The sequence below is a fragment of the Ovis aries genome, chromosome 1 (genome assembly GCF_016772045.2).
Source record: "Ovis aries strain OAR_USU_Benz2616 breed Rambouillet chromosome 1, ARS-UI_Ramb_v3.0, whole genome shotgun sequence".
Classification (NCBI taxonomy): Eukaryota; Metazoa; Chordata; class Mammalia; order Artiodactyla; family Bovidae; genus Ovis; species Ovis aries.
In genome coordinates this window covers 14,648,858-14,675,779 of record NC_056054.1, presented here as the reverse complement: position 1 = coordinate 14,675,779, position 26,922 = coordinate 14,648,858, and the positions used below count along the sequence as shown (strand labels likewise).

At 42.2% G+C, this 26,922-nt stretch overlaps 1 protein-coding gene and 1 non-coding gene across 10 annotated transcripts; both read right to left on the bottom strand.

The window, feature by feature from the left end:
• Positions 1-22: 22 nt before the first annotated feature.
• On the bottom strand, positions 23-26,922 carry CAP1 (cyclase associated actin cytoskeleton regulatory protein 1). Of its 9 annotated transcripts, none has more exons than XM_042246137.1 (13): positions 26,714-26,922; positions 13,401-13,522; positions 12,700-12,803; positions 10,933-11,010; positions 9,118-9,261; positions 8,938-9,023; positions 5,683-5,788; positions 4,320-4,497; positions 2,764-2,939; positions 2,474-2,597; positions 2,252-2,334; positions 1,798-1,941; positions 23-1,194 (listed from the first exon to the last, which is right to left on the bottom strand). In XM_042246137.1, the coding sequence occupies exons 2-13, from the start codon at positions 13,510-13,512 to the stop codon at positions 1,111-1,113; spliced, it is 1,419 nt and encodes a 472-aa protein (XP_042102071.1). In that variant the 5' UTR covers positions 13,513-13,522; positions 26,714-26,922; the 3' UTR covers positions 23-1,110. The 9 variants fall into 9 exon arrangements, with proteins under 9 accessions (XP_042102071.1, XP_042102078.1, XP_042102066.1 ...); XM_042246144.1 differs by having other exon boundaries at positions 26,796-26,922; XM_042246132.1 differs by having other exon boundaries at positions 13,401-13,525; positions 26,879-26,922.
• On the bottom strand, positions 5,103-5,175 carry TRNAR-CCU (transfer RNA arginine (anticodon CCU)). The gene has a single exon. It is a non-coding gene; the product is annotated as a tRNA-Arg (tRNA).

The following is a 26,922-nucleotide window of genomic DNA, read 5'->3' as shown; positions in this document are numbered from 1 at the left end:
AATATCATACATAAATACTAAGTGAGTTTGGTATTAATTTTATTCTATTTTCTGTATAACTTTAAGTACATAAAGGTTTATTTCCACAGGCCTCAGGAAATGGGTAGAAATCACAGGACAATCTCTCTTCCCACCAAAAAAAAGTTGCATATTTTGGTAAAGTGTTTGTCCTAGAGGAAAAACTGAAAGTTGCATTAGAAAGGCTGTGCAAGATTTTTACACAAGACCTAAAAACAGCCTGCAGTGGAGATTTTAGTCCTTTGTTCAGGTGCCCAGACAGAAGCCCAAAGTTGTGAGTATGACAGTGCCACGGAAGCAGTGAAGGTGGATGATGGGCACCTAGAATGGAAGGGGAAAGGGAAGCCACATTTCTGGGAATGGTGCGGTCTTCCTTTTTTTTTCTCTCTTTTTAAGTCATCTCTGTAGGAAGGTGCTGGGCAGGGGCCCAAGAGAGAGGGTCCGAGACTCCTTTAGCTGGCCTGGGTGCAGGGCACCACCACAGCAGCTAACACAGGACAACCTACGGTCAGGTTTGGGCAGGTGCGGGATGGAATGCAGAAGAAAAGGAATGCTTGTAGGAAATCATTTTGCTAGGAATGCTAGATGGCCAAGCTTCAGCCTTTGGTCCCGTGCAACCCTTGCCTCACTTGTCAATAGTGAAAATTAGTTTAAGTTAGAAGAACTAACTAGGATCAGCTGCTGTTACCTTCACACTCGTTGTTAGAAAAAGGTTAACTTGTGTGAACATTCTGACCTGTTAATTCCTGGGACTGCTATAGTCTTCCCCAAAGACTATTTGTTGGTCAAATAACCCCAAAGGCTGAAAGCTAAAACACACCTGTCCTGGTCTGCAGTTGCTTAAGAATGGACTGGCGTTGTGGTTGAGCTGATATGAAAGAGCTGCACCTTCCTGCGGAAGATCAACTGACCTGCTATTCCACCCCAAATCTCAGCCTGAGGTATATTTCAGTGAAGGCAGGTAGCTGTGCTTCTCAAAGCAGAGAAGCAGTTTAAGAGCAGAAAGGTAGAGGAAATCTAAAAAAGAACCATCTTGATACAGATTTATCCCATGGTGTGAGGGAGAGGGCAAGGAACCCAGTGGCACTTCGCTTATCCAGCAATTTCTGTCACTGTGGTGACCAACTTCTGCCCATTCCATAGGGTCTTGAACTGCTCAGGGACTGGGAACTCATTCTGCAAATAGAGAAATAACAAGTTTAAACCTGAGCTAGGCAACATGGAGTTAATTAAATGTTAACACTTTTCTCCCAATGCCTGTTTGCACTAAACTGTGAGAGCAAGTAGGATGTAATGAGAGCAATGGAATCCTCTTGTGAAAGCCTGGCTACGGGGGCTATGGAACTGGCAGCAGCACATCTCAGAGACCACCTCCCCCACCACTGCCACAGTGAAGGAGCCGTGCAGTGCAGGAATGAGAGCAGGGCCTCCAAAGCTAGACAGATGGAGGCTGGAGTCTATTTCCTACTGACCAGTAACCCTGGACAGCTGTTAACCCTGTGAGGTACAGATGGGAATGTGAATGGCTCAGCAGCGTGCTGTGACTCAACCCCAGTCCTTTCTGCTACCCTGAGCATCTGCTCAACCTAAGAAAGCCAGAAACCACTCTCCTTAGGGGGTCTACTTTGTGGGACCATCTCAGGCTTCCATGTGCTCGAGGTGTGCACAGCTGGGTTGGACCCACTTGGTACAGAATGTCCATCAACTAGCTTTCTCCAACACTAGCCTTTAAGCCCTTCTGTTTTCACATCATACTACTAAAGGGATCAAGAAACTTACGAAGTCACCGCCTTCTGTAGGAATGAGGACATTCATCTCAGAAGATTTGGCACTGACTATCTCACAATCCAGGGAGTTCTTGCTCAGGTAAACGTGGCAGCCATCTGTTTTGTTGATGGAAATGGTTGGCACTTTACCCATTACCTGCAGAGGAAACCAAAAGCACTGAGTTCTGGCCTCTGGAAGAACAGTTAACTGTAGGAAAAGCTTTCCGTTTCACAGGAGCACAGGAACAACTCACAGGTGTACAACAGATACTGGATACTAGGGGTGGGTGGGGATGGTGCTGGAAACAGCTCACAATAAGGGCCAACTCCTTTCCTGCCACATCCAGAGCAGCTCAGCTTACAGACCCCAGAGAGTCAGATTTCTACCACAGCAACATCTGTGGGTCGGCTGTGTCTCTTTCAATTAATCCCCGAGACCAAAGGAAGGAGCCAAGGTATCGAGTTACCTGAACTTTGACATCCTTACTATTGATTATCTCCACAATGCCCACCACGTCATCAAACACCAGACCAAGTTTCTTACAGTTATCTAGGAGAAGAAAGGGAGCAGGTTAATAGTATAACTTTAAAGGAAAGCACTCTATTAAGAATCTCTAGAAATAGGGGAGGTAGGGTGCCAGCCTTCTTGAGCTCTAGGACAGAGCCTGCCTTGGCCAAGAAGAACTCACCTACTGTAATGGAGTTAATTTTGCCCTTGATTTGCAAGGTCGAGTTCACACACTTGAATATGTAAGCCACCTGTTTCAGCTCTGTATCCTCTATCACCAGGTTGGAAACATTCTCCTGATTTTCCTGTTAAAAAGATCCCCTTTTAGGAACCTCATCACTAAGCACACCCCCAAAACCAGACTATGCCAAACTTTCTTTCTTATAATCAAAAGCCTGCACTTGTTTGGCTGTGCCCGTTTAGTCTCTGCCCCCTCTTCTTGTTCCCCAACTCTGGGTATTTTTAACTCACCACTCTCCACTTCTTGCCCTCCAGTTCAAGTAGAGCTGGCTCCTTCTTTGTGACTGGTTTGGGGGGATCTGGTTTAGATGCAGAGAAGGGTTTGGGGCCACTTCGTATCAGACCACTCTGAGCCTTCAAGGCAGGGTTCTTGTGAGTCTTCATGTCATCGGATACGTGTTTCAGGGCTGTAAGAACAACAGCTGCTTTGTTCCTGTCCTTCATACCAGCGCTTTGAGCTGAAGCAATAACCAACTTCTGCTATCAGAAGTTACACTGATCCTTAACCAAAAATTCAAAGCCAAAACCCAGAGCCTCTGAGATGTTCTCTCTCATACCGCTGGAGAAGCACTTTTATAATTCTCTTCTACCTCCAGGTTAAATTATAAAATTCCACTAAAAAATAAGTAAAATGCAGAATATGTATATATGGGGGAGATGGGGATAAAAACACAAGAAAAAGATTTAGAAAGACACTAAGTATATACTCACAAAATACATACATAGTTTTTAAAGCAATAGAGGAAGAAAAAGTACTATGTGATAATAAAAAAAATTTGGTAAAAGGAAAAATAACCTCATTCACAGCTAACTTACCACCCACCCTCAATCAGTGCTGGCACTTGAAACTTCCCTTCCGATAATTTTTCTATTCATAGTTGTTTTTTATTTAGATGCAAGCATACACACTTAGACCAAAAAAATTTGGTTTAACCAATTAACAGTAAAATTTTTCTCAAGTTAGCCTATAGTTTCTAAAAATATCTTTATTTTTTTAAGGGAAAAAAAATTCCATAATCACTCTCAATAGGCTGACACATGCCTTGCTTATGAACAGAGCCCAATCTACATAAGCAATGCTAGCTTTTTAGCATCACCACTCCATGTGGTTAGTTTTTTTTCTTTAAACACTGCATGGTTCATGGCAGAAAAAAGACTTAACAGTTGCATAATATTCCATCATGAGGAACATACCACAGTTAACCATTTCTCTTAAAGTTGGATATATAGATTGTTATACCATTCTTAGCTACTATAAATAGTAATGCCTAAAACTTGTCCTTTGAATATTTTTATAGGTAGATTCCTAGGAGAGTGTTGCATAATTTAGACTTCAACCTACTGTATATGAGAGTGTCTACCTTTTCTATGCCAACATTTGGTCATTCTTATGCAAGTTTTCCATTATGACTAATATACATCCTCGGAGGAAGTTAACCACCCCCTTCCATGATGACTTCCCAAAGAGACCATGTGGTAACATGGAAAAAGCTCTAGGGAAAACCACTGGCACCATGCCTTGGCACAATACAGTAGGTACTCTATATGTGCCCCTTAAATCACTTTCCAATGGGAAGAGAGATTCCCACAACTATAATGACCCATGTTCAATTTCCATTTAAGCCAGTTCTGCTGTCCCTTTAGGCAACCTGAAAGAATGTAACACCCCAAATGAATCTCCCATAAACAAACCATGATTCTGGTTTACAGACTGCCAGGTTGCTAGCTGGTAAGTTCTTGCCAAAACAAGTTGTTTACTGACTCCTCTTGCCAAAGCGTTCACTTACCATGTGTGATGCTCTCCCCCTGATTAATCTGCGCAAACAGTGCTGAGCGTGAAGCAGAGTCATCTGAACCTGAACTGGTGGGGACTGGGGGTGGAGGTGGGCCTGGTGGTGGAGGAGGAGGACCAGATCCAGCAGAGGGTCCAGATGGCAAGCCACTCAGTTCTTTTGCCACAGGCCCCTGGAACAGTAAGTGCAGGGAACACTGTCAACTTTTCTTCCCCTCGGTACCTGCCCCAACAGGACCTTACATGTGTCCAAGATACATGGGATTTTCACTGTAGTCCTTGATGCAATGACTAATGCTCCCGACCCACACCCAACTCAGCTCCATTTTTCCAGCTCTAAACCTAGAGTTCTAAAAATCTTAGTGTATCAGCAATACCTCAGACTTACAAAATCCAAGTTTGATTTTACCATCCCCTGCCTGCTCCCCTTCCTGTACAATCACCCCATTTCTATTTTAGCGAAAGGTATCACCGTCCAAGCTTGGCTGTTAATCATCTTCTCACTAACTCATTCTGTTCTCTTGGTTGGACCTCCCTAAGTCTGTTTCTATCAGCCTTTTGCACCATGAGTACTTACATAGTCTGAGCATAAGCCCTTGCCCCCAATCTATACACTAAGACTCTTTTTTTTTTTTTTTTTTACACTAAGACTCTTAAAGACAAATCTGATCATTACCACTATTTTGCTCAAATACCTATTATAGTTTCTTATCATCAATTAAAAAAAAAGTATTTATTTGGCTGTGCCAGGTCTTTGTTGTGGCACGTTGGGATCTAGTTCCCTGACCAGGGATTGAACCCAGATCCCCTGCATTAGGAGCGCAGAGTCTTAGCCACTGGACCACCAAGGAAGTCCCCTTATCATTTGTTACAAAGACTAAATGTCTCAACTACTTCCTTTTCAGCCTCTCCTCCTAAAACTTTGACTCTCTCTTCTTACTGAAGGCAGATGACCAACCTCTACATTTATTCTGCATTTACTTTAAGCTTTGCTGTTACCCATCTCTCCCACTTCCATCCTATACCTGACAAGTCTCAGATGAGAATATGACTCCTGCAAGTACAGTCTCTCCCAGTTGAGAATCACTTTCTCATACTCTGTAGTGTGCACCTTTGTAATAGCACTTGGCTTGGTGATTGGTACTGGGGTTTCGTATCTCTATACTTAAGCTTCCTGAGGGTTGGGATGTTATTTATTCATCTATCTCCCCTCCAGCCCAAGCATGTTCCTGACTCATGTTTACCGACACTGAATAGAACTGAGTATTCTTTCCCTTACCCTCGCTTTCTTTACTCTTTTACTCCTTTTCCTTCTCTCCTACTTTCTGGAGGAATGACAGGAGGGGATGAGAACTCACCGTTCTGCTCCAGGCTAGTCCGGTGGTATGGAACTCCTTAATGTAAGCCTGCAGCTCTGTCCATATACTCAAGTAAGCTTTGACCCAGTCCACGTGCTTTTTATCCCTGGGAAAATTAAACAACAACTCACTGCAGGCAGTCAGGGTACATTACAATAATGATTCCAGATCCTTCCTATCTATGAGCTCACATTTTCTTGCCTGTGACGCTCCTTAGGCTCTGCTCAATGGCAGCTTTTCTATCATAACTGAGCTTCTCTTTTCTTTTTTAAACCTATTCTCTTACCCTAATTAGACCAAAGTCCATACCGACAGGAACTCTGTATCTCTACCTCTTATAGCAATATGCCTTAAACTTTTTAAAGTAACAAACTGTTTTTTCAAAGCATAAGACTTTAGGCATAATCTTATATAAAAAACTAAAAAGAGCATATATTCTGTGCCTGAAGCCATGGTCAAGAGGGCTCTCAAGCATCACTCTGGATCTTCAGGACTCCAAGAAACTCAACTGTCTTGTAACACAATGCCTTAGGTCAAAAATATGCCTTCCTCCAGAAAATTAAAAATAAATCACTTCCCTTTAGGAGGAAAGATGATGCTGTAAAAGTGCTGCACTCAATGTGCCAGCAAATTTGGAAAACTCAGCAGTGGCCACAGGACTGGAAAAGGTCAGTTTTCATTCTAATCCCAAAGAAAGGCAATGCCAAAGAATGCTCAAACTACCGCACAATTGCACTCATCTCACACGCTAGTAAAGTAATGCTCAAAATTCTCCAAGCCAGGCTTCAGCAATACGTGAACCGTGAACTCCCTGATGTTCAAGCTGGTTTTAGAAAAGGCAGAGGAACCAGAGATCAAATTGCCAACATCCGCTGGATCATGGAAAAAGCAAGAGAGTTCCAGAAAAACATCTATTTCTGCTTTATTGACTATGCCAAAGCCTCTGACTGTGTGGATCACAATCAACTGTGGAAAATTATGAAAGAGATGGGAATATCAGACCATCTGACCTGCCTCTTGAGAAACCTATATGCAGGTCAGAAAGCAACAGTTAGAACTGGACATGGAACAACAGACTGGTTCCAAACAGGAAAAGGAGTACATCAAGGCTGTATATTGTCAGCCTGCTTATTTAACTTATAAGCAGAGTACATCATGAGAAACACTGGGCTGGAAGAAACACAAGCTGGAATCAAGATCGTCGGCAGAAATATCAATAACCTCAGATATACAGATGACACCACCCTTATGGCAGAAAATGAAGAGGAACTAAAGAGCCTCTTGATGAAAGTGAAAGAGGAGAGTGAAAAAGTTGGCTTAAAGCTCAACATTCAGAAAACTAAGATCATGGCATCTGGTCCCATCACTTCATGGGAAATACATGGGGAAACAATGTAAGACTTTATTTTTGGGGGCTCCAGAAGCACTGCAGATGGTGATTGCAGCCATGAAATTAAAAGACGCTTACTCCTTGGAAGGAAAGTTATGACCAACCTAGATAGCATATTCAAAAGCAGAGACATTACTTTGTCAACAAAGGTCCATCTAGTCAAGGCTATGGTTTTTTCAGTAGTCATGTATGGATGTGAGAGTTGGACTGTGAAGAAAGCTGAGCGCCGAAGAATTGATGCTTTTGAACTGTGGTGTTGAAGACTCTTGTGAGTCCCTTGGACTGCAAGGAGATCCAACCAGTCCATTCTCAAGGAGATTAGTCCTCGGTGTTCTCTGGAAGGAATGATGCTAAAGCTGAAACTCCAGTACTTTGGCCACCTCATGTGAAGAGCTGACTCATTGGAAAAGACTCTGATGGTGGGAGGGATTGGGAGCAGGAGGAGAAGGGGACGACAGAGGATGAGATGGCTGGATGGCATCACCAACTCGATGGACATGAGTTTGAGTACACCCCGGGAGTTGGTGATGGACAGGCCTGGCATGCTGCGATTCATGGGGTCACAAAGAGTCGGACACGACTGAGCTACTGAATTGCATCAGTATTAAATTACACAAGTAGCACTGCGTTGTAGTTCAAGTCTCCTCTCTTAAGTATTATTAGCTGGAAGACTTTATGATTACTGAGTGCCAAAGAATTGATGCTTTTGAACTGTGGTGTTGGAGAAGACTCTTGAGAGTCCCTTGGACTGCAAGGAGATCAACCCAGCCCATCCTAAAGGAGATCAGTCCTGAGTAGTCAATGGAAGGTCTGATGATGAGGCTCCAATACTCTGTCCACCTGATTGAAAGAACTGACTCACTGGAAAAGACCTTGACACTGGGAAAGATTGAAGGCAGGAGAAGGGGACGACAGATGATGAGATGGTTGGATGGCACAACCAACCCAATGGAGATGAGTTTGAGTACGCTCTGGGAGTTGGTGATGGACAGGGAGGCCTGGCATGCTACAGACCATGGGGTTGCCAAGAGTCGGACATGACTGAGCGGCTAAACTGAACTGAGCATAAAACCCAATTTCCTCAACTGTAAATTGTGGAGTACAATAGTGGGATATAATCAAAACACTGTGATGCTTAATTCCAGATTACTGGAAGGATCAAGGAACTGCCTGGTGTTCTGGGAGATATTTCAGACCCACATGAAGGCTCATTCCTTCAGAGTAGTCGCTCAACATATGCTGATTACTGAGGATGAACAGAGTGAAGAAAAGAAGGGTTTAGAGAGTTACGAAGCCAAGTAACAGGTGTCTGTAGTCACTCCAGCTCAAAACCAGTGATGGGAGAAGTTCACACTGGTGGACACATGTGGTCGGACATACAATAACTCCCCTTATCCAATACCTGCAGCGGTCAGGCAGCCTTCCTCTCACTTCACCTGACTATAAGAATAGTCAGGGTCACTTTATAGTAAATCTTGTTGTAACTTTTGCCATTGAGCCAGTTGGAAGTTTTCAACAAAGGAACAAAATCTTATCCACACAGGCAAAAAAAAAAAGGGGGGGGGGGCATTAGTTCATTTTCATATTCAGCAAAAGCTCCTAAACCTGTAAAGGCAAGGATGAGAAAACTCAAAAGCCCTCTACAAACCCTGGAGAAAAAGCAGAAGAGGAAGAAGAAACACTTCCTGCTTGCAAATGCAGCTTCTATGAGTCAACATCTATCACACTTTCCAAAAAGCAGCCCTGAGAGAAGAGAATCAACACAGCAGCCACAGCCAGCCTTAACTTAACCCAAAGTCCTACTCTAGCAAGTCAAGTAACCAGCTGGGTTTGTTCTTGACCCCTTGAGGACAAGCTGGACTTACACATCTTTGTACTCCTTGAGGACTCGATTTGTATAAAACATGGCAGCATCATTCATTTCCTTCACATATGGACCAGGCTTGGGAGCCTAGAAAAAGAAAAAGCTGTCAGTGACTCAGGGCCTTTCCAGTCACATTTCCTGGCCTCTGTCCCTTCCCTTCCATAGACGCTGCGCAGCTCACCATAGCCACCCAACCCAGGGCCTGGATACTTTCGCTGACAGCTGACAGGTGATTGAACAACTTGCTGCCTCGGTTCTTCTCCCGGAAGGTCACCACTTCTTGGATCTGCTCGGAGATGGGTGCCAACAAGTCAGAAAGCTTGTTCTAGAAAAAAAGAGGCAAGAAAAGACAGAGGTTAGAGTCCTTTTATGTTTTATGTTGCTCAACTCTGATCTTGTAAAGCAAGAATTCTTCATGAACTACAACAAGCATGCAAATAAAATCTGTGTTTATCTCCAAAGAGTCATATGGCTACACTACTACTCAACACCTCCTCAGAGTTCCAACTCCTCAGGCAGGATTTTGTGGTTCTTTATGATCAGGACCCATATCCCAGCTGTACCACAAAATTCTACCATTTCTGTCATTTGTCTTTTCTGTCCCACGAACAGGAGCTACTAGCTCCTTTCTGGGCCCTCACTCATGATGGGCTCGCTCCTCTCTTTCCATCTATCCACACGATCCTCTGCTTCATGAGGAACAGCCCTCCAATCCCAGCCACACTGGCCTCCTACAGCATCTCTCATCAGCAGAGCCAATTCTGACCTTACCACGCAACATTTATTAACGGACCCATGTGAACATGTTTTTCTTTCTCATTAATTCTTCAAACACAAGGGCTTTGTTTTAGCCCTATTTTATAATCTGCACAGCCCTCAACACAGTGCTAGCCATATAGCAGCTGCTGAGAAGAGATCTGCTGAATCAAATGCAATTAGAGGACTTGGCATTTGAGCAGGAAGCTTAGCATAATGGACGAATTTTGTGTTTCTGTGTTTTCATCCTTCCCACAAAGCTTGGTTTCCTGAACATCTCGATTCTCAGATCTCAGTATGAGAACAGTCTAAAGCAGGAGTTGGTAAACTTTCTGTAAAGAGCCAGACCGTAAATATTTCAATCTTTGCAGGCCATACGGGCTCTGTTGCTATTTCTTAACTCTGCTGTTGTAGTGCATAGAGCAACAACAGACAATACTTAAAAGAATGGACATAGCTGTGTTTCAAAAAAAACTTCACTTAAAATAGGTGGTGGGCCAGATTTGGCCTGCAGACTACAGTCTGCCAATCCTTGATCTAAAGTAAGGGAAATATAATAATATCTCAGCTGCCTAAATTGTTGTGAAAAGTGTGGGGTTGGAAAAAAAGGTTTAGACAGAATGCTTTAACCTTTCGTCTTTTAATTTTTAAGATTAAAAATTAGAATCTAACATATTTAACATTACTTCTGCTACTTTTACATTGTTTAGGCATGTTGAGGGTTCACAGGTTTTAATACAGCATTAGCACGAAAACTTATTTTATTACCCCTCTACCTAGGAGAGCCAAATGCAAAAAAGAAGAAACAAAACAAAACTAAAATGTGTGGCTCTAAGAAAAATCTAAATTTTCTTTAATTTATTTTCATACTTTGGCAGCATAAAATATTGAGGTAGGAATAAAGTTAAAGAGAGATGTCCAACCACTTAGGGTGAGGGGAGAAGCAATTCTTTTACGATCTCCCCAGCAGTCTTACTAATAAAAGCACATCCCCAGTGGAGCAAGAAAATCACTTTCTAGGGCCTAATCAACTTAGGAGACAATATGATGAATCTGGGCTAAGCCAAGAGGCTAGAAAAGACTGTCAGATGGCACATTCCCATAGTGGGGCTTAAAATCGGACTCTCCTGGGACTTGGTGCCTGGTAGGTCTATCTTAACATGTTGTGATAGCTCAGCAGAAAGCCCTCAAGCTGTCCTGCACATCAAACCATAACAAAACCAACCAGTAGTGAACTTACGCCTGCTGGCTGCTGGCACTGAGAGGCTGTAACCAAGAGAGCTCGCTCTAACTTCAGACCTGTGTGGACCATCTCCGCCTGAAAACAAGAGGACAGGAAAAGAATCAGCTATCAGCGACACTTCACAACTGGACGAGTCCTGATAAGAATAACCTGAAACCTCCACGTTCATGTATTCTGGCAGCAACCCAGGCACTTCATGTTGATTTCTTTAAGTAATCCAGATTTCAGGGACTGATAGCAGAATTACATATACCATTGCTCATGATGGAACCAATCAGGGTTGTATATCCAGAGCTGGAAATGAAGATACTTAGGGCTTTCAAAGAAGTCAAGTTTGCAGCTGCACATGTGGTATGAAGGGCACTGAAAAATCTCTCCTACCTCTCATCACCAAAAAAAAATTGTTTTGAAAAACCAGAGGTAGGAGTAAAAGCAAAAGCCTAAGCTTATGCCTCAAATTCTTAAGGTATTTACTCCATAAGGTTAAAGCTATTTTCAAGTATTGGACCATGACCTATCACAGATAATTAAATCAACTTTGTGACACATAATGAGTACTTAAGTGAAGTATAGTAGAACGAGTGCAATAATTTCAGTTAGAAATTATATATTTTTTAAGGTGCAATACAGGTTGCATAAACACTATTTTGTGAAACATCTATCTTAACTGGTCTTCCCAGGTGGCGCTAGTGGTAAAGAACCTGGCTGCCAACGAAGGAGACGTAAGAGACACGGTTTCGATCCCTGGGTCAGGAAGATCCCTGGATGAGGGCATGGGCAACCCACTGCAGTATGCTTGCCTGGAGAATTCCATGGACAGAGGAGCCTGGCAGGCTACAGTCCATAGGGTCGCAAAGAGTCGGACACGACTAAAGAGACTTAGCACACATGCATATCTTGGTTACAAATATGTATTTCTTACTGAGGGCCATGGACAAATGAATTTTAAGAAGCATGAAGCTATAAGCACTACCACATATAAAACTTCAAAGTCAAGTCATATTTTTTTTTCTGGGTTTGTATTTTTTAAATGTAGAACTGATACGTTTTAAACTTTTTCAAACGTTATCTACTGTATAAAGTAAAAATGCAAGCCCCATACTCCCAAGTCCCAGTCCCACTCTCTAGAGTTAACACCACTCCCAACAGATGGTATGTAAGAGGCTTCAAACAGATCTTCCAAAGATCAGGCAAACAGTTTTACCGAAGGGTCAGGCTGATCCTAAACATGGTTACTGCTTACAAAGGATCACTGAAAGACTAGCAGGAAGGTTCCGGGTCCCGAAGAGAAAGACAGAGTGGGAGTGGTGGTGACACGTGGGTAGCAGCAGGAAGGGAGGCGGGTGGAGAGCACCTGTCATTGCCTACTTCATATTCTTACTGTGGGCTAAGTGTGAAAATAACTCACATTAGCATAGCTTTAGCATAACTATCAAGCACAGCTTCATAAATGCTAAGTCATGATGATGAGTCCTTTGAATAAGCCACCCCAGGGTTGGTTATATAACATGGTGGGGTAGCATATTCTCACTACCAAGATGAGCAAAGCAAGCTATCTATATAAAAGAAGCCTATCAGAGCATGTGATAAAAGCAGAGGGCCTGGAAAAAAATGTGGAAAACTGTTTCAGTGCATAGACTTGAGTTCCTCAGTGCAGGCAGAAGCAGCCAGGAGCCTCTCAAGGGGCTCTTAAACCAAGGATGACTAGGATTTGAAGAAAGCCACCAGTCCTTAAAAGACGGAAAAAGGGCCAAACCTCCTTACATGTTTCTGCACATCTCCCCCAATCTCTTTACTGATCTTGAGGTACTCTGCCACAGGACCGGCCAGCAGTGAGTCAAACGCTTGCACATATGGAGTTGTTCCTGCTAAAGACAGACACACCACCAAGAATGGTCACACACGAGAAAGAGAGTTTGTTAAAGGCACTTCCAAAGCGGAGAGGCAAGGTAACACAGTAAACAGAAGGCTTGGGGTGTAAGTCAGGAGCTTGGCTCCAAAATCACCATTAACTTCTTATGTGATCCTAGCTAAGTCTCCTTTCCTAACTAAGCTTGATTTTTTTAATCAACAGAATGAAAATAAACAAAATTACCCCCCATCAAAGTTCCTTTTAGCCTAACATTCTGTAATTCAACTGGTACATGTGCAAAATGGTCAATCTGCCAATAATTTGAAGAGAGGAAATTTTAATATCACTTGTCATTTGACTTATACTACAGTCATTTTGCTAAAGAAAGAACAGGAAATAGCATACAAGCAGGAAGTTCTCATGTTAAAATAACTTTACCACAGGCCTCCCGGCATAGAAGTCACTTCCTCCCTTATCTCACAGGTGATGAACTTTCTAGATTAAATGTTTCAGCAAGTTAGCTCCAAAGAAGAGAATATACCAAGATAGAAAAATTGCAGGCCAGGACACCAAGTTTCACTCAAAGCATTCTACTGGCATGCATACTGCTTACCTTTTGCAGCACTGTCTCCATACCCGCAATGTGTGTCAGAGGCATGGGAGACTGCCTCCAGGCGGCCCACCACTCTCTCCAATCTTTCTACCAGATTTCGCATGTCAGCCATAATGTACCACCTGCTGAAATAGACCAAATGTTATTTGTTGCTTTAACATGACACAGAACCTAGGGAGGAAAAAGAAAAAAGAATGCCCTGGAGATGAAGAAGATGCCAATTCTGAGAAACAGAATCATTTTACAGTAAAATAAGATGGAAGATAGTCTAGCATATTTGCAGAAGCATAGAGACCTCATTAAGCAAAAGAACTACCCAGGAAACAGCGTTAACTGAAAAGCAAATATTTACTCATCCAAATACTTACTGAATATTTACTATGATATCATCAACTAAGTATTTGTGTAAGAATTTAGAATTTACAAGGAAAAATCACATATGTTTTCTCAGTTTACTAAGCCTCTCAACAACTACTTATGAATGGAAAGATAACTACTACATTCTTAAAGATAGGAAACAATTTCAATGAAGTTAAATGACTTGCCTATAGTCACAAAATTAGTTAGTTGGGAAGCCAGTACTCAAATCAAGTCTTCTGGCTCTAAGTTCAGTGTTTTTTCCTACATCCTGCTGCCTGCATGCAGAATGCCCAAGGCCAAGATGAACAGGATATTTATCCTACCCACAATAACTTATAGTCTAACAGAGAACTATACACTGTGCTCTAAAACTATTAAAAACAAACAGAAAAAAATTTAAGGTGACATAAGTTGCAGGCAAAATAACACAGGATTTCAGAGAAGAGAAGAATATATCAACTGGAAGCGTCAGATAAGGCTATCAAGGAGAAGCTGCCAATTGAGCCAGGCTTCAAAGGAGGAGGGGCAGGATCTAGACATGCAGTAGGGAAGGAAAACAAGACATATCCAGAAGGACTTGTTATAGATCTTTTCACAAATACCAACTTATTGAACTAGCCTCATTCAATGTCTAATATCCTAAAGAAAGGAAGCTCCTCTCTCCTCAAAAGAGAAGGGACCTTTTCTGGTTTGTTTCCTAAACAAGTTTATCCTCTACCATCTAGACCACTACCTGGCAGTTAGAAAGTGTTCAATAAATATTTATGAAGTCAATGAACCTGAAGTATAGAATCTCAGAACTCCAGAGGGACAAGGGTTCTGAAAGTTGCCCACAAACACATATAAGTAAGTGTTAATGTTATCAATATACATCAATATAAAGTGGCTGAGACTGTAAGTGATCTTGTAAAAATCAGTCAAGTGAAATTTGAGCCAAAGACTTGGAGAGATTTCATTCCAAAGCGTTAATCTGGTCAGGTAACTGAAGATGAATGAACTCAACTCCCTTGAAGCCACCTAAAATGACGACAGAATCACAATTCCCTCAAAGATGACGACATGACAGAATACCTCAATTTAACACATTGTCTTCCCTGTGGAAGAGAGAAGCAACTCACGAGATAAACTAAGATCATCCCTGCCCACTCTTTTCTGTGTACAGGCTCTGATCTCTCAGAGGAGTATTGTACCCCAATACGCATAGCAGCACTACTTACAACAGCCAGGACATGGACGCAACCTATGTGTCCATCAGTAGAGGAATGGACAAAGAAAATATAACATACACACAATGAAATATTACTCAGCCATAAGAAGGAACAAAACAGTGCCATATGAAGAGACACGGACAGACCTAGAGACTGTAATAGAGTAAAGTCAGAAAAACAAGCATCATACAGTATCATTTATATGTGGAATCTAGAAAAATCATACAGAAGAACTTATCTGCAAAGCAGAAATAGAGATACAGATGTAGAGAATAAACTTATGGATACCAGGGGTGGGGAGGAAGGGGGATGGGATGAATTTCGAGATTGGGATTCACATACATACACTACTATATATAAAATACATAGGCTGTATGTTGTTAACCTGCTTCTTATATGCAAAGTACATCATGAGAAACGCTGGACTGGATGAAGCACAAGTTGGAATCAAGATTGCCAGAAGAAATATCAATAACCTCAGATATGCAGATGACACCATCCTTATGACAGAAAGTGAAGAAGAACTAAAGAGCCTCTTGATGAAAGTGAAAGAGGAGAGTGAAAAAGCTGGCTTGAAACTCAACACTGAGAGAGCCAAGATCATGGGGTCTAGTCCCATCACTTCACGGCAAATAGACGGGGAAACAATGGAAACAGTGACAGACTTTATTTTGGGGGGCTCCAAAATCAACCCAGACAATGACTGCAGCTGTGAAATTAAAAGACGCTTGCTCTAGGTTATGACCAACCTAGACAGCATATTAAAAAGCAGAGACACTACTTTGTCAACAAAGGTCTGTCTAGCCAAAGCTTTGGTTTTTCCAGTAATCATGTATGGATGTGAGAGTTGGACTATAAAGAAAGCCGAGCACTGAAGAATTGATGTTTTTGAACTGTGGTGTTGGAGGAGACTCTTGTGAGTCCCTTGGACTGCAAGGAGATCCAACCAGTCCATCCTAAGGCAAATCAGTCCTAAATATTCATTGGAAGAACTGACGCTGAAGCTGAAACTCCAGTACTTTGGCCACCTGATTCGAAGAACTGACTCATCTGAAAAGACTTTGATGCTGGGAATGATTGAAGGCAGGAGGAGAAGGGGACGACAGAAGATGAGATGGTTGGATGGCATCACTGACTCAATGGACATGAGTTTGAGCAAGCGCTGGGAGCTGGTGATGGACAGGGAAGCCCTGTGTACTGCAGTCCACGGGGTCGCAAAGAGTCGGACACAACTGAGCTGATGTATAAACTGATGTATAAACTAGATAACAAATGAGAACCTACTGTGTAGCACAGGGAGCTCTACTCAGTGCTCTGTGGTGACCTAAACGGGAAGGAAATCTACAAAGAGGGGATATATGTATACATATAACTGATTCACTCTGCTGTACAGCAGAAACTAATACAACATTGTAAAGTAGCCATACTTCAATTAAAAAAAAAAAAGACAGTAACCTGGAAACTGTTAAGCAGTACAGTACAGTGGTTAAGAGCATTATTCTTTAGAGAAGTCAGATAGGTTGGGAGTCTCTGTGTCTGAGTGTTACCAAACTTTTTGAACCTCAGCTTCCTTATTTGTAAAACAGGAAGAACAGCATAAAATCCAAAGGGCTGTAGAAAGAATACGTGAGGAAATACACGTGGAATTGCTTGACTGGCTCAGGCCTGAAACATGGCTAGGATTCCATAAACATTAACTAAATTGTCTTCTTACTAATCTCAAGTCATCAAAATCCATAGGCTCTATTTTGTGTATCATAAATAGATGCCCCTTGTCTTCATCCTGATTTATAAAAATTCAGCCATCATGACTTTGCCTAGATTACTGCAATAACCTCTTCACTAGTCCTCTAATTTCAGTAACATACCCTCTTATCCATTCTTCTCCTTATTACCACAGTGACTCAGAGTAACGTCCAAACAAGGGTTTCCACAATCTGGCCCTGTTTTATTTCCCACCACTCCGCCAGTTTTATCTCCTGCCACACCTTTACTCAACACTCCACAGCAACCCAAACTACTGGCATGTTCCAGAAAGAGTTCTGCTTTCTCTCACTTTTAAGACTTTTCAATGCTATCCACTCTGCTTGGTTGCTTTCCCATCCCAACCTGTTCCTTATCTCATAACTCCTACTGCCTTTTTCAAATTCAGCTATGCTTTCACCTCCTCTAGGAGGTTTCTTCCAGTTTGGTATGCTTTCCAGTACTTTGGCCACCTCATGCGAAGAGTTGACTCACTGGAAAAGACTCTGATGCTGGGAGGGATTGGGGGCAGGAAGAGAAGGGGACGACAGAGGATGAGATGGCTGGATGGCATCACTGACTCGATGGACGCGAGTCTGAGTGAACTCCGGGAGATGGTGATGGACAGGGAGGCCTGGCATGCTGCGATTCACGGGGCTGCAAAGAGTCGGACACGACTGAGCGACTGAACTGAACTGATGCTTTCCCTTGTCAATCTGCCCCTAGAATTCTTACCATCCATTAAATCTCAGCCAAGATATCAATCTCACCAAGAAGCATTTCCAGTATGTCTCCCACAATATTTCATTATGTACTTATTTCTACCATACATTTCACACACAGCTTTAAAATCATTTAATAGTCAACAGGCAATTAGCCACTCTACAGAAGAGACCATGTCTTGCCTTTGTAATTCCAGTACTATAACTGTGGTAGGCACTATAAACACAATAGGTTAATATAGGCCCTTGAAAAAAATGATAATAATAAGGGCCTTTACCCTCTCTCCCCTCAACACAAGTCTGGCTGTCTCCTCTCTGTGTCAAGTCTGAGGAGAAGTGTGGGGTGTTTTTCCCCCTTTCTTAAAAAAAAATTTCCCCCTAATTGTAGGATCTAACAAACACTGTCTTTCAAATAAACACGGCCTTCCTGGGCACAAATTACACTGATATGGAGATTGTCAAACCAAATACCTTAAGGAAGATAACCTTATCAGATGATATAATATCAGTTAAAAACAAAATTCCCTGACTTCCCTGACAGTCCAGTGGTTAGGACTCCACAATCCCAATGCAAGGGGCACAAGTTCAATCCTCGGTCAGGGAACTAAGATCCCACACGCCCCAAGGTGTAGCCAACAAAACAAACAAAAAATTTATAAAGAAAAAAACAAAACAAAACTCCCTTATAGTTGTGCTTTACATCATCAAACTACTGCTTCTTTTGTCTAGTAATTCTATGATGTATGTTACAAAGATACTGATCCCCATCTTTAGAGGAAAGAAACTGACAGAAGTTAAAGTGAGGAGAACACAAATTCTCAGGCTCTTCCCACCACTCCACATGGCTTTTACGCGCTTAAGGGACTAACGGGTTCATCACAGCATCCAACCCCCACTGTGGCTTCAAGGTCTCTTTATGGTATCCTGAGTCACATTATTAGCAGCCTTCAATTTCTCTGTTCTCAATTTCCTCCATGGAGGCCAATATTTTTTTCACCTTCAGTAGAGATGACACATATTTGGAAGGTAAATATTTACAATAAGATTTTTCCCAATACAGAATTGCCAAAGCAGAGAACTACAGCTGTGCCTAATCTTGTTCCCTGCCATTTTTGGTTGCCAGTAGCCAAGAACTGTATGTAAGTGTCTATAAATGAATATACAGATTCCCAAGTATTTAAGCGTTCATCATAAAAGCCTCAGAAGGCAAAGCAGTCTTAATTACTCAAGTCTTAATAAAACTAGGATTCAGGAGGCCAAGGTTTGAGTCCCAACTCTGTCACGTATTGGCTGCATAACTTCAGGACAGTCATTTAATGGACCATCACCTAGCACACCTGGGGCTTCCCAGGCGGCGCCAGTGGTGAAGAACAAGCCTGCCTATGCAGGAGACCCAAGAGATACGCATTCAACCCCTGGGTTGAAAAATGGCAACCCACTCCAGTATTCTTGCCTGGAGAATCCCATGGACAGAGGAACCTGGCAGGCTTCAGTCCGAATGGTCACACAGAGTCAGACACGACTGAAGTGACTTAGCATGCGTGCACCTAGCACACAGTGATGTAAGGATCAAAGGAGTTGGTTTTATAGATGAGTAGCTCAGCTGGTAGTAAAGAATCTGCCTGCAATGTAGGAAACCCCAGTTCGATTCCTAGGTGGGGAAGATCCCCTGGAGAAGTGAAAGGCTATCCACTTCAGTATTTATGGGATTCCCTGGTGGCTCAAACTGTAAAGAACCCACCTGGAATGCAGGAGACCTGGGTTTGATCCCTGAGTTAGGAAGACCCCTGGTGGGGAGGGCATGGCAACCCCCTCCAGTATTCTTGCCTGGAGAATCCCCATGGACAGAGGAGCAAGGCGGGTTACAGTCGCAAGAAGTCAGACACAACTGAGCAACCAAGCACAGTCTCTTTGGGAGCCTTACAATGCGGTTCAAATGCGAAATGTCCTCACTGCCTACTACGTGCTGGAACACAGGCTCCAGAAGCATGGGAGATTTCTTCATTCTCCCTGCCTCTGCTCCCCTAACGGCCTCCCCCAACTAATGTCCAGCATCTAAAAAACCTGGCACATAGATGCTCATACCAGGAAAGTGCGCAGCACTGTCATAGCTACTGAAGAAATGGCAGACCCACGGTCTCTGCCATCTAGAAGCTTTCATTCTTATTGAGAAGGACAACACAAATGCCAATGGAATAAATACTGAAGACTATATTTTTTAAAGTTCTGTTAAGAGATTAACTAATTTCATTTGGATTGGGAAAAGTTAAAGTATCAGCCAATACACTGGAGCTTTTTCTTTGTAAGATGTTGCATGGTCCTAAATTACAGAGTATAAATGACTATATGCTTGGAGTTCAGAAGAAATCAATGAGGACTAGAGTTAGTCTCAGGGGTTTCAGGAGAGAATTGGGGCAGAAAAAGTAAAAGAAAAAAGAGAAGACATTCTAGAGCAATGAAAAGCAAATAGAGACCAAGGAGGCTCAGTACAGAGCGTGAGCAGACAGTCTACACAGTACTACGGGGATACACAAGGCGGGCTCGGTTATGGAGGCACTAAGAGCCAGGCAGCATTTGAATTTCGTGCTGTGATAAATGTGAAGCCTTTCAAGGATGTTGAATGAAGGAGTACTATGATGAAAGCAAAATTTTTACAAGTACTGAAAGAATCGGTTTTGGGGGGAAAGAAGGACGATATTAGGATTTAGGTTAGGTTGAAAGCTGTTCAACTAGCTGTAAAATAAAAGTGCTACTGCAAAAAACATTTTTGATATTGCAAAGGAAAAAAAAATCACTTTTAGGCCACTAAGTGACCAGCACCTGAATTAACAGTAAAATAGTTTTTCTGCTCTGAGGGAGTCTAGCAGGAGTGACAAAGCTATCTTTCACTGAATCACTGGCTTTCAGGATCGGGAAGGAGTCTAGAAAGCATAATCAGAGTCTAGAAAGCATAAGCAAGAACAAATCTTTCAACATCCTCAGCAATTAGTCAGGTAGCCTCTGTTCAAACGTCCTCAGTGTGGAGAACTCAAGACTTCTGGAGGCAGCCTATTCCATTCGCACAGCTCAAAGTATTTAAAAGTTCTTCCTTATATGGAGGCAAAACCAGTCTCCCTGCAACTTCCACCCACTGATCTTGGTTCTGCCTGCTGAGGTCACACGAAACAAGTGAGCATTAAACACAGAACAAGTATTAACTGTCTGGTACTGCTGAGTATAGTAGCATTCAGAGAAGGAAGTCAAAGATGACTCCAGAGTGGCAAATCCAAGGGAGTAAGAAAATGATGATGCTATAGGCAAGAACACGTTTCTGGCATGTTCTAGCTAAGGCAAGAACATGAGGTCAATCTTGGATACACAGTTTGAACAGAAGATGAAGTTTCCAAGTAGGAATATCCAATAAATAGTTAGAAATAAGCTTGGGGAAGGATCAAGGCTGGAGATCAATGTTTACAAGTCATCAGCAAGGAAACATCATTAAGTAACTAGAATGCATAGGCTTTTGGAGGGATATTATGCGGAACAAAAAGAAATGAGGAGCTTGATTCTCCAGCAACTTCTTTTGTGGTTTTAAACTAAGTGAAATCAGAAATGGTCAGTGACTCCTGCCAAAGCTGCTCCATATTCTCCTCATTCTAACAATTCAAACAACCCAATTCCTTCTACCTGTCATTCAGAAGTAAATGGAACCAGGTTACTCCTGCAGTTCTTGCCTCTTTTCACTAGGCAATTAAGGCAGAGGAATGAATTTCTACTTAACAAAAAGCTGCTATGGTCAAAATGTTTTCTGCTTTGTCTGGTAGTTGTTCCTGTAGGTCATACCCTTAAGTAGAATTGAAAATAAAGCAACTATACAAGTCACCCTGTATATTATTGTAGCCCACCCGATCTGCTTCAAAATGCTTCTGCTGGCCTTTACTTTGGAATTCTGTTCCCAGGATGTTATCCTAAGGAAGTAATTCTAATGTGGGAAAAGTGATAGGCATGAAGATGTTCACTGCAGTGTTAGCTTAGACTTCTAATTACAGGGAAATAGCCACATGCACTGCGGAAAAAGACTTGAAAAGAACACAAAATTTACAATATTTGCCAAGTTAGAGTGATGGATTTTTGCACAATTTCCCCTTCTGTTTTCCAAGCTTAAAAAAAAAAAAAAAGTTATATAATTTCTTTTAAACAAAAGACAACAAAGCAGTTCCACTTGGATATCTTTTCTAAGCTACACTAAACCATAAGGCATTAGTTTAGTTCTATTCCTAACAATGTAGAAATTCTCATCACAAGGCTCTAACATGTTACAGAGCAAAACCTACACATGCTAACAGGTTACTTACAAGTTGGCTTGTAACTCAGAAACCAAAGAACAGACAGCACTTTGCCCCAGTAAAGATGCTATCTAAATCTAACCCAAATCAGGAGCCACTGTTCTTCCCCAAGCATTTGGTTTCTCTGATGAAACCAATGACATTTAGTGCCCAAGTCACTGCCACCCCAGAAAGAAAGGTCTGTCTTCTAGGGAGGGAAAGAATTCTGCCTAATATCAGCACTTGTCACCCATTCCCTCAATAAACATGTCCTCTTATCTAAAGCTCCAGGAGTGTGTCAAGTTAGTAACTGCACAAGCTGAAGTCAGATTTAAGAACTAGCTGTTTCAAAGCTTTGGGGCAAAGAGATAACTTTGTGTGGTCATGGGTTACCTTCTCTCTTATATTCAATGAACATTCATTCATTTTATGAAGACTAACAGCATAAAAGCATTCAGTAGGCATCTTTTACATTATATAAGGAAAAACCACATTGGTTGATTTCAATTGGTAGTTGCTTTAAACAGAACAGCATTTCCCATTCTCATGCATAAAGATAGATTCAAGGATGTCATTTGTCCCTAGCCATGATTCAGCTACAGCTACAGATATGAAAAGATCTGTGACTGTACCTCTATAATTAACTTAAGCACAGGAATTTTACTGACCCCTGGAGGGAAAAAGACAACAACAACAAAGCTCACTCTTTCCACTAAATATTTCAACTATGTTTTGCAGTGGAATGGAAAAATGTGACACAACAGGTCTGGTAATATAAGGCGAACAAAGCTGCACTGTAGCTGAGGAGTACTTTTAGAGCTTTGATAGTTTTTATTATGTTTACGTGATGGTATATCGAGAACAAATAGTTTCATGATGAATGCTAGAGCTGCATAAACTTTATGGTCATGAAACTACAGTCGACCCTTGAACTACTTGGAGGTATGAGCACAGGGCCTCAGTGCAGCAGGAACTCCGCAAATAACTTTACAGCCAGCCCTCCATATCCATCGGTGTAAGTGAACTCTTGAAAATCCATGTTGTACGAGGGTCAACTATATAACAATTTTATCAGTCGAAATAAATGTTGAGTAACATCATAAACTACATGTAATTTAAACTAAATGATAGGGACTTTCCTGGTGGATAAGAATCCAGAAGATAATACACAGGATAAGAATCCACCTGCCAATACAGGGGACACTGGCTCCATCCGTGGTCCAGAAGATTCCACATGCCTCAAAGCAACTAAGGCCATTCAACACAACTACTGAGTCTGAGATCTAGAGCCCACAACCACTGAGTCTGAGTACTGCAACTGCTGAAGCCCATGCACCTAGAGTCCATGCTCCGCAACAAGAGAAGCCACTTCAATGAGAAGCCCATGCACTGCAACCAAGGGTAACCCCCAGTCGCCGCAACTAGAGAAAGCCTGTGCGCAGCAATGAAGATCCAGCACAACCAAAAATAAACAAATAAAATGAGAATCCCTGTTTGCCAAAGAAAGCTGCCTAAGTGCAGGCAAAGAAAACAGGAAATTTATATACCTCCAATATAGGAGAAATATAAATTGGCTGACTTTTGCTGTCAACTAATACAAATCTCATTTCTAGTGAGTGCCTAAACAATGGCTTTCTTCATTAAGATCACATTCTCTGAGAGGAAAAAACCACAAAACAGCCACGCCTTCAAAGCCCACCCAGAAATTCCTTGAATAAACAATTCTTGACGCCTCAATGAAACCCATGATCCATTTCTTGCAAAGTACCCTGCGCTTATCATGTGCCATACACTGTGTTAATCACGGCAATGGAGCCTGCTCTCAGAGAACTGAATTGAAGATAAGACACCACACAATCAGAGCTGAGATATTTTCTCATACACTATTCTCCATCCGGGAGACATCTGGCAATATCTGAAGACATTTTTGGTTATCACAGATGAAGGAATGCCCCTAGCATCTTATAGGTAGAGGCCAGGGATACTGCTGAAATCCTACAATGCACAGCATAACCCTGCAAAATGAAGAATTATTTGGCCCAAAATGTGAATTATGCTGAGGTTGAGAAACTCTGTTCTAATGTAATCATGAGCAAAAGGTAAGTGCAAAAGGTACAAATAAAATGCTAATAGTTTGGAACTCTCTAAATCAGAATGTCAATCTGTACCACCCAATGAAAACTAAATTAAGGGTCTGACTCTGGAGAATTCTGTCAATTGGACAAAAGAGTTTAGACTTGATTTTCTGGGAAAATGTAAGCCAGTGAAGGGATAACAAGATGAAAACGGTTCTTTTCAAAAAAGCAGTCTGGTTTGGTTGAAAAGCTTAAGTATCGTTATGAAAGCCAGCTTAATAGAAAATAAAGAAGCTGATGAGGGTAAGGCAAAGAAATAATCAGTAGGACTGCCTAAGATATGGCTTGAGGAGCCTCAGATTTCAAATCTCAGGATTAAATTTCAAACCAGAAGGTTCAACTTCCAATGACACTGCATTTGCTTAAGTAAAATGCATCTTTGATTCACCACGCCTCACAGACAACTGAAAGAAGGAAGTCACTTTTTAAAGGCTCAGTTCCTAGTTGAAAAATAACTGCAACTAAACAAAGGTATGTATAAGGAAGAAAAGGGATTGAAAAAAAGGCTTCAATCCTTCAGGCTGGAAACATTTTACAAACTAAACAGCTAACCTCTACAAATCAAAAATACACACACTGAAGCTGAGCAATACTACCACTTTTGATTTGTATGACAGGTTGTACCTGACAAAGTACTTTCACTACTACCATTTTATTTAAACTCCTCCAAAACATCTGACTGATGAAGTATTTCTGGGGAAGGGGGAAGAAAATTCAACTGAAATTTCTTTATACTGAACAGCAGTAACTCAAACAATAAGCAAAATGGCAACCATAGAATAAATCCAAATGCATTCAAACAAGGCATCAAAAGCCCCTGACAACCTGGCAGCACCTACCTTTTCTTTCTGGTCTTATCTTCCCCTACAAACCCGAGGCCCCAGTACTTCACTGAATAATATAAACCCCCTGCCTCCACATCTTTGTTTGTGCTGTTTCTTCTAGCCGGGATACCTTATTAGACATTTTTGCCTAGATGTACTGCAAACACCTCAAACTAAATACGTCCAAAATTTATTTTCTTTCCATGTCACCTCTCCAATTAACCTTCTTCATAGAGTACCTATCTTGGTAAATAGTACTACCACTTCCCTAAACCAGAAAATCAGAAATTGTCCTAGGTTCTTTCTATTTTTTCATTTCCATAAATAATCAGCCTCCAAATCTATGGATTCCATCTTTTTCATATTGCTCAAATTTGATTCCTCCTCTTCTTTCCATTCTCACTGTCTTAGTTCAAGCCATTGTTCAACCTTCCGAGCACCCCTCTACTTCCCCACTAAAGTCCTTCCCCTCCCCCCAACAGACAAATTATTAATAAAACATCAATCTGACCATATCATTTTCCTACGTAACAGCGTTCAAAGCCTCCCCACAGCTTTCAGGGTAAGCTCCAAATTCTTTAGCAGGGTTTACAAGGGCCTTCATATTTGATCCCACCACTGCCCACTTCCTCCACTTCTCTGAGCTTTACTGGAATTCCAGTCATGGTCTTTCAGCATCCAGTCTCCATTTCTTGCATTGGACTCTCTGGTTGGAAATTCCTTTTTCAGATTCACCATATGGCTAAATAAATCCTCCAAGACTTACTCTCCCACTTCCCCCCAAAACCTGGCTCAGGTAGTCTTCCTCTCAGAACCCTGCGCTCACACAGGGCACCTCAACACTGTAAGCTACCCACGATTTACTTGTCTGCTTCCTCCTCCACTCCAAGAAAACTACTGTAATTCTTGGTCACCAGGGCCAAGTGCCTCATTTCATATGTGCCTCACACATATTCAATAAATGACTAGTGAATGGTTAATGTGCTGGGCTCCCCATCCCCGTTTTTCACTTGAACAGGGATCCCTATAAAGAGCTTCAACTGACACAGTTCTGATACTAACCTCTGCTTTAAGTTTCTCATCCTGTCTTCATCGAGCTCTTCGTTGTTTAACACTCATCTTAAACCCTGCTTCTGCAGAAGTGATTTTCCTGAGCCCCTTGTTACATACTGCCATAGTACCCTGTTCTTTCCTAACATGCATCACATTTATAATATTTGTTAAATTCCCTGTGACCAATGTCAGATCCATGAAGGCAGGGTCCACCTTATTTTGTTTCTGCAACCCCTGGATATGGCAGAGTCCCTAACAAAGAATAAACATAATTTGTTACACTGAATTTAATCTTGTGAGGTGAGCAGAGATCTTCACTTAAAAGATGAGTAAAAATGAGGCTCAAACAATAAAGCACCTATGGCTACCGAGGCTTTGCAGTGGAGCCAGACCAAACCTGAGCCAACAGATTTTACGACCAGAAGTATGAGACACCTTCAATAAAGTTAACTTGGGTTTTCAAGATAAGAACTACAGACTAAGAAAGGGGAGGCTCTCAGATTGCAAACACAAAACCTGCTCCACTCTTAAAAAACAACAAAAAAACTCCCCAGGCATTCCAAACATGCTGTATTTTTAAATAAAAGTTCCACGCAGCGGGTAGCCTTTAAACCTGCAACTGCCTGAGACACCTACCGGAAGACCACCCCAAGGTACAGAAAGGTTCCTGGGAAATGAACGGGGGAAGGATTTGGGGCTGGTAAACTAAGGAACTGAGGTCTAGATTCAGATTGTTTCGCAGTAAGACCTTAGACAAGCCTCGTCTCTTCTGGAATCAGTTTACCCATCCAAGCAATGGGGGCGAGACCAGGAATAGTGAAGACTCTAAGGTCTCGGAGGTATCTTTCAGTCAGAGCTCCTTAGGAATCAGGCTTCTATTGACAATGATCTCCAGAACCGCTAGGTCCAGCGGAGGGAGGGCCTCCACAAGAGAGTCCGGCTCAGTTGGTCACCCTGGCCCCACCTCAAGAGACCGCGCCCAGGATCCGGGGTCGACGTAAGGGCCCCACCGCGCCGGCCCCCTCAGGAGGGCTCACCGCACGCACCTAGGTCAGAAAGGCCATTAATAACGACAAAGGCCAGTGGGCCGAGGAGTGGACCCCAGTCACTCCCCACCGTGCACACTCACCTCAGACTTCTGTCTCACCTCCGGACTGCGATCAGCCTCTCTCC

Excerpts from the sequence above, each read along its gene's own strand:
- CAP1 (XM_042246137.1), bottom strand. The coding sequence starts at position 13,512 with ATGGCTGACATGCGAAATCTGGTAGAAAGATTGGAGAGAGTGGTGGGC. Across the intron at positions 2,335-2,473 it reads AATTAACTCCATTACAGTAG|ATAACTGTAAGAAACTTGGT; the intron begins GTGAGTTCTTCT and ends TTCTTCTCCTAG. Across the intron at positions 1,942-2,251 it reads GTAAGGATGTCAAAGTTCAG|GTAATGGGTAAAGTGCCAAC; the intron begins GTAACTCGATAC and ends TTTCCTCTGCAG.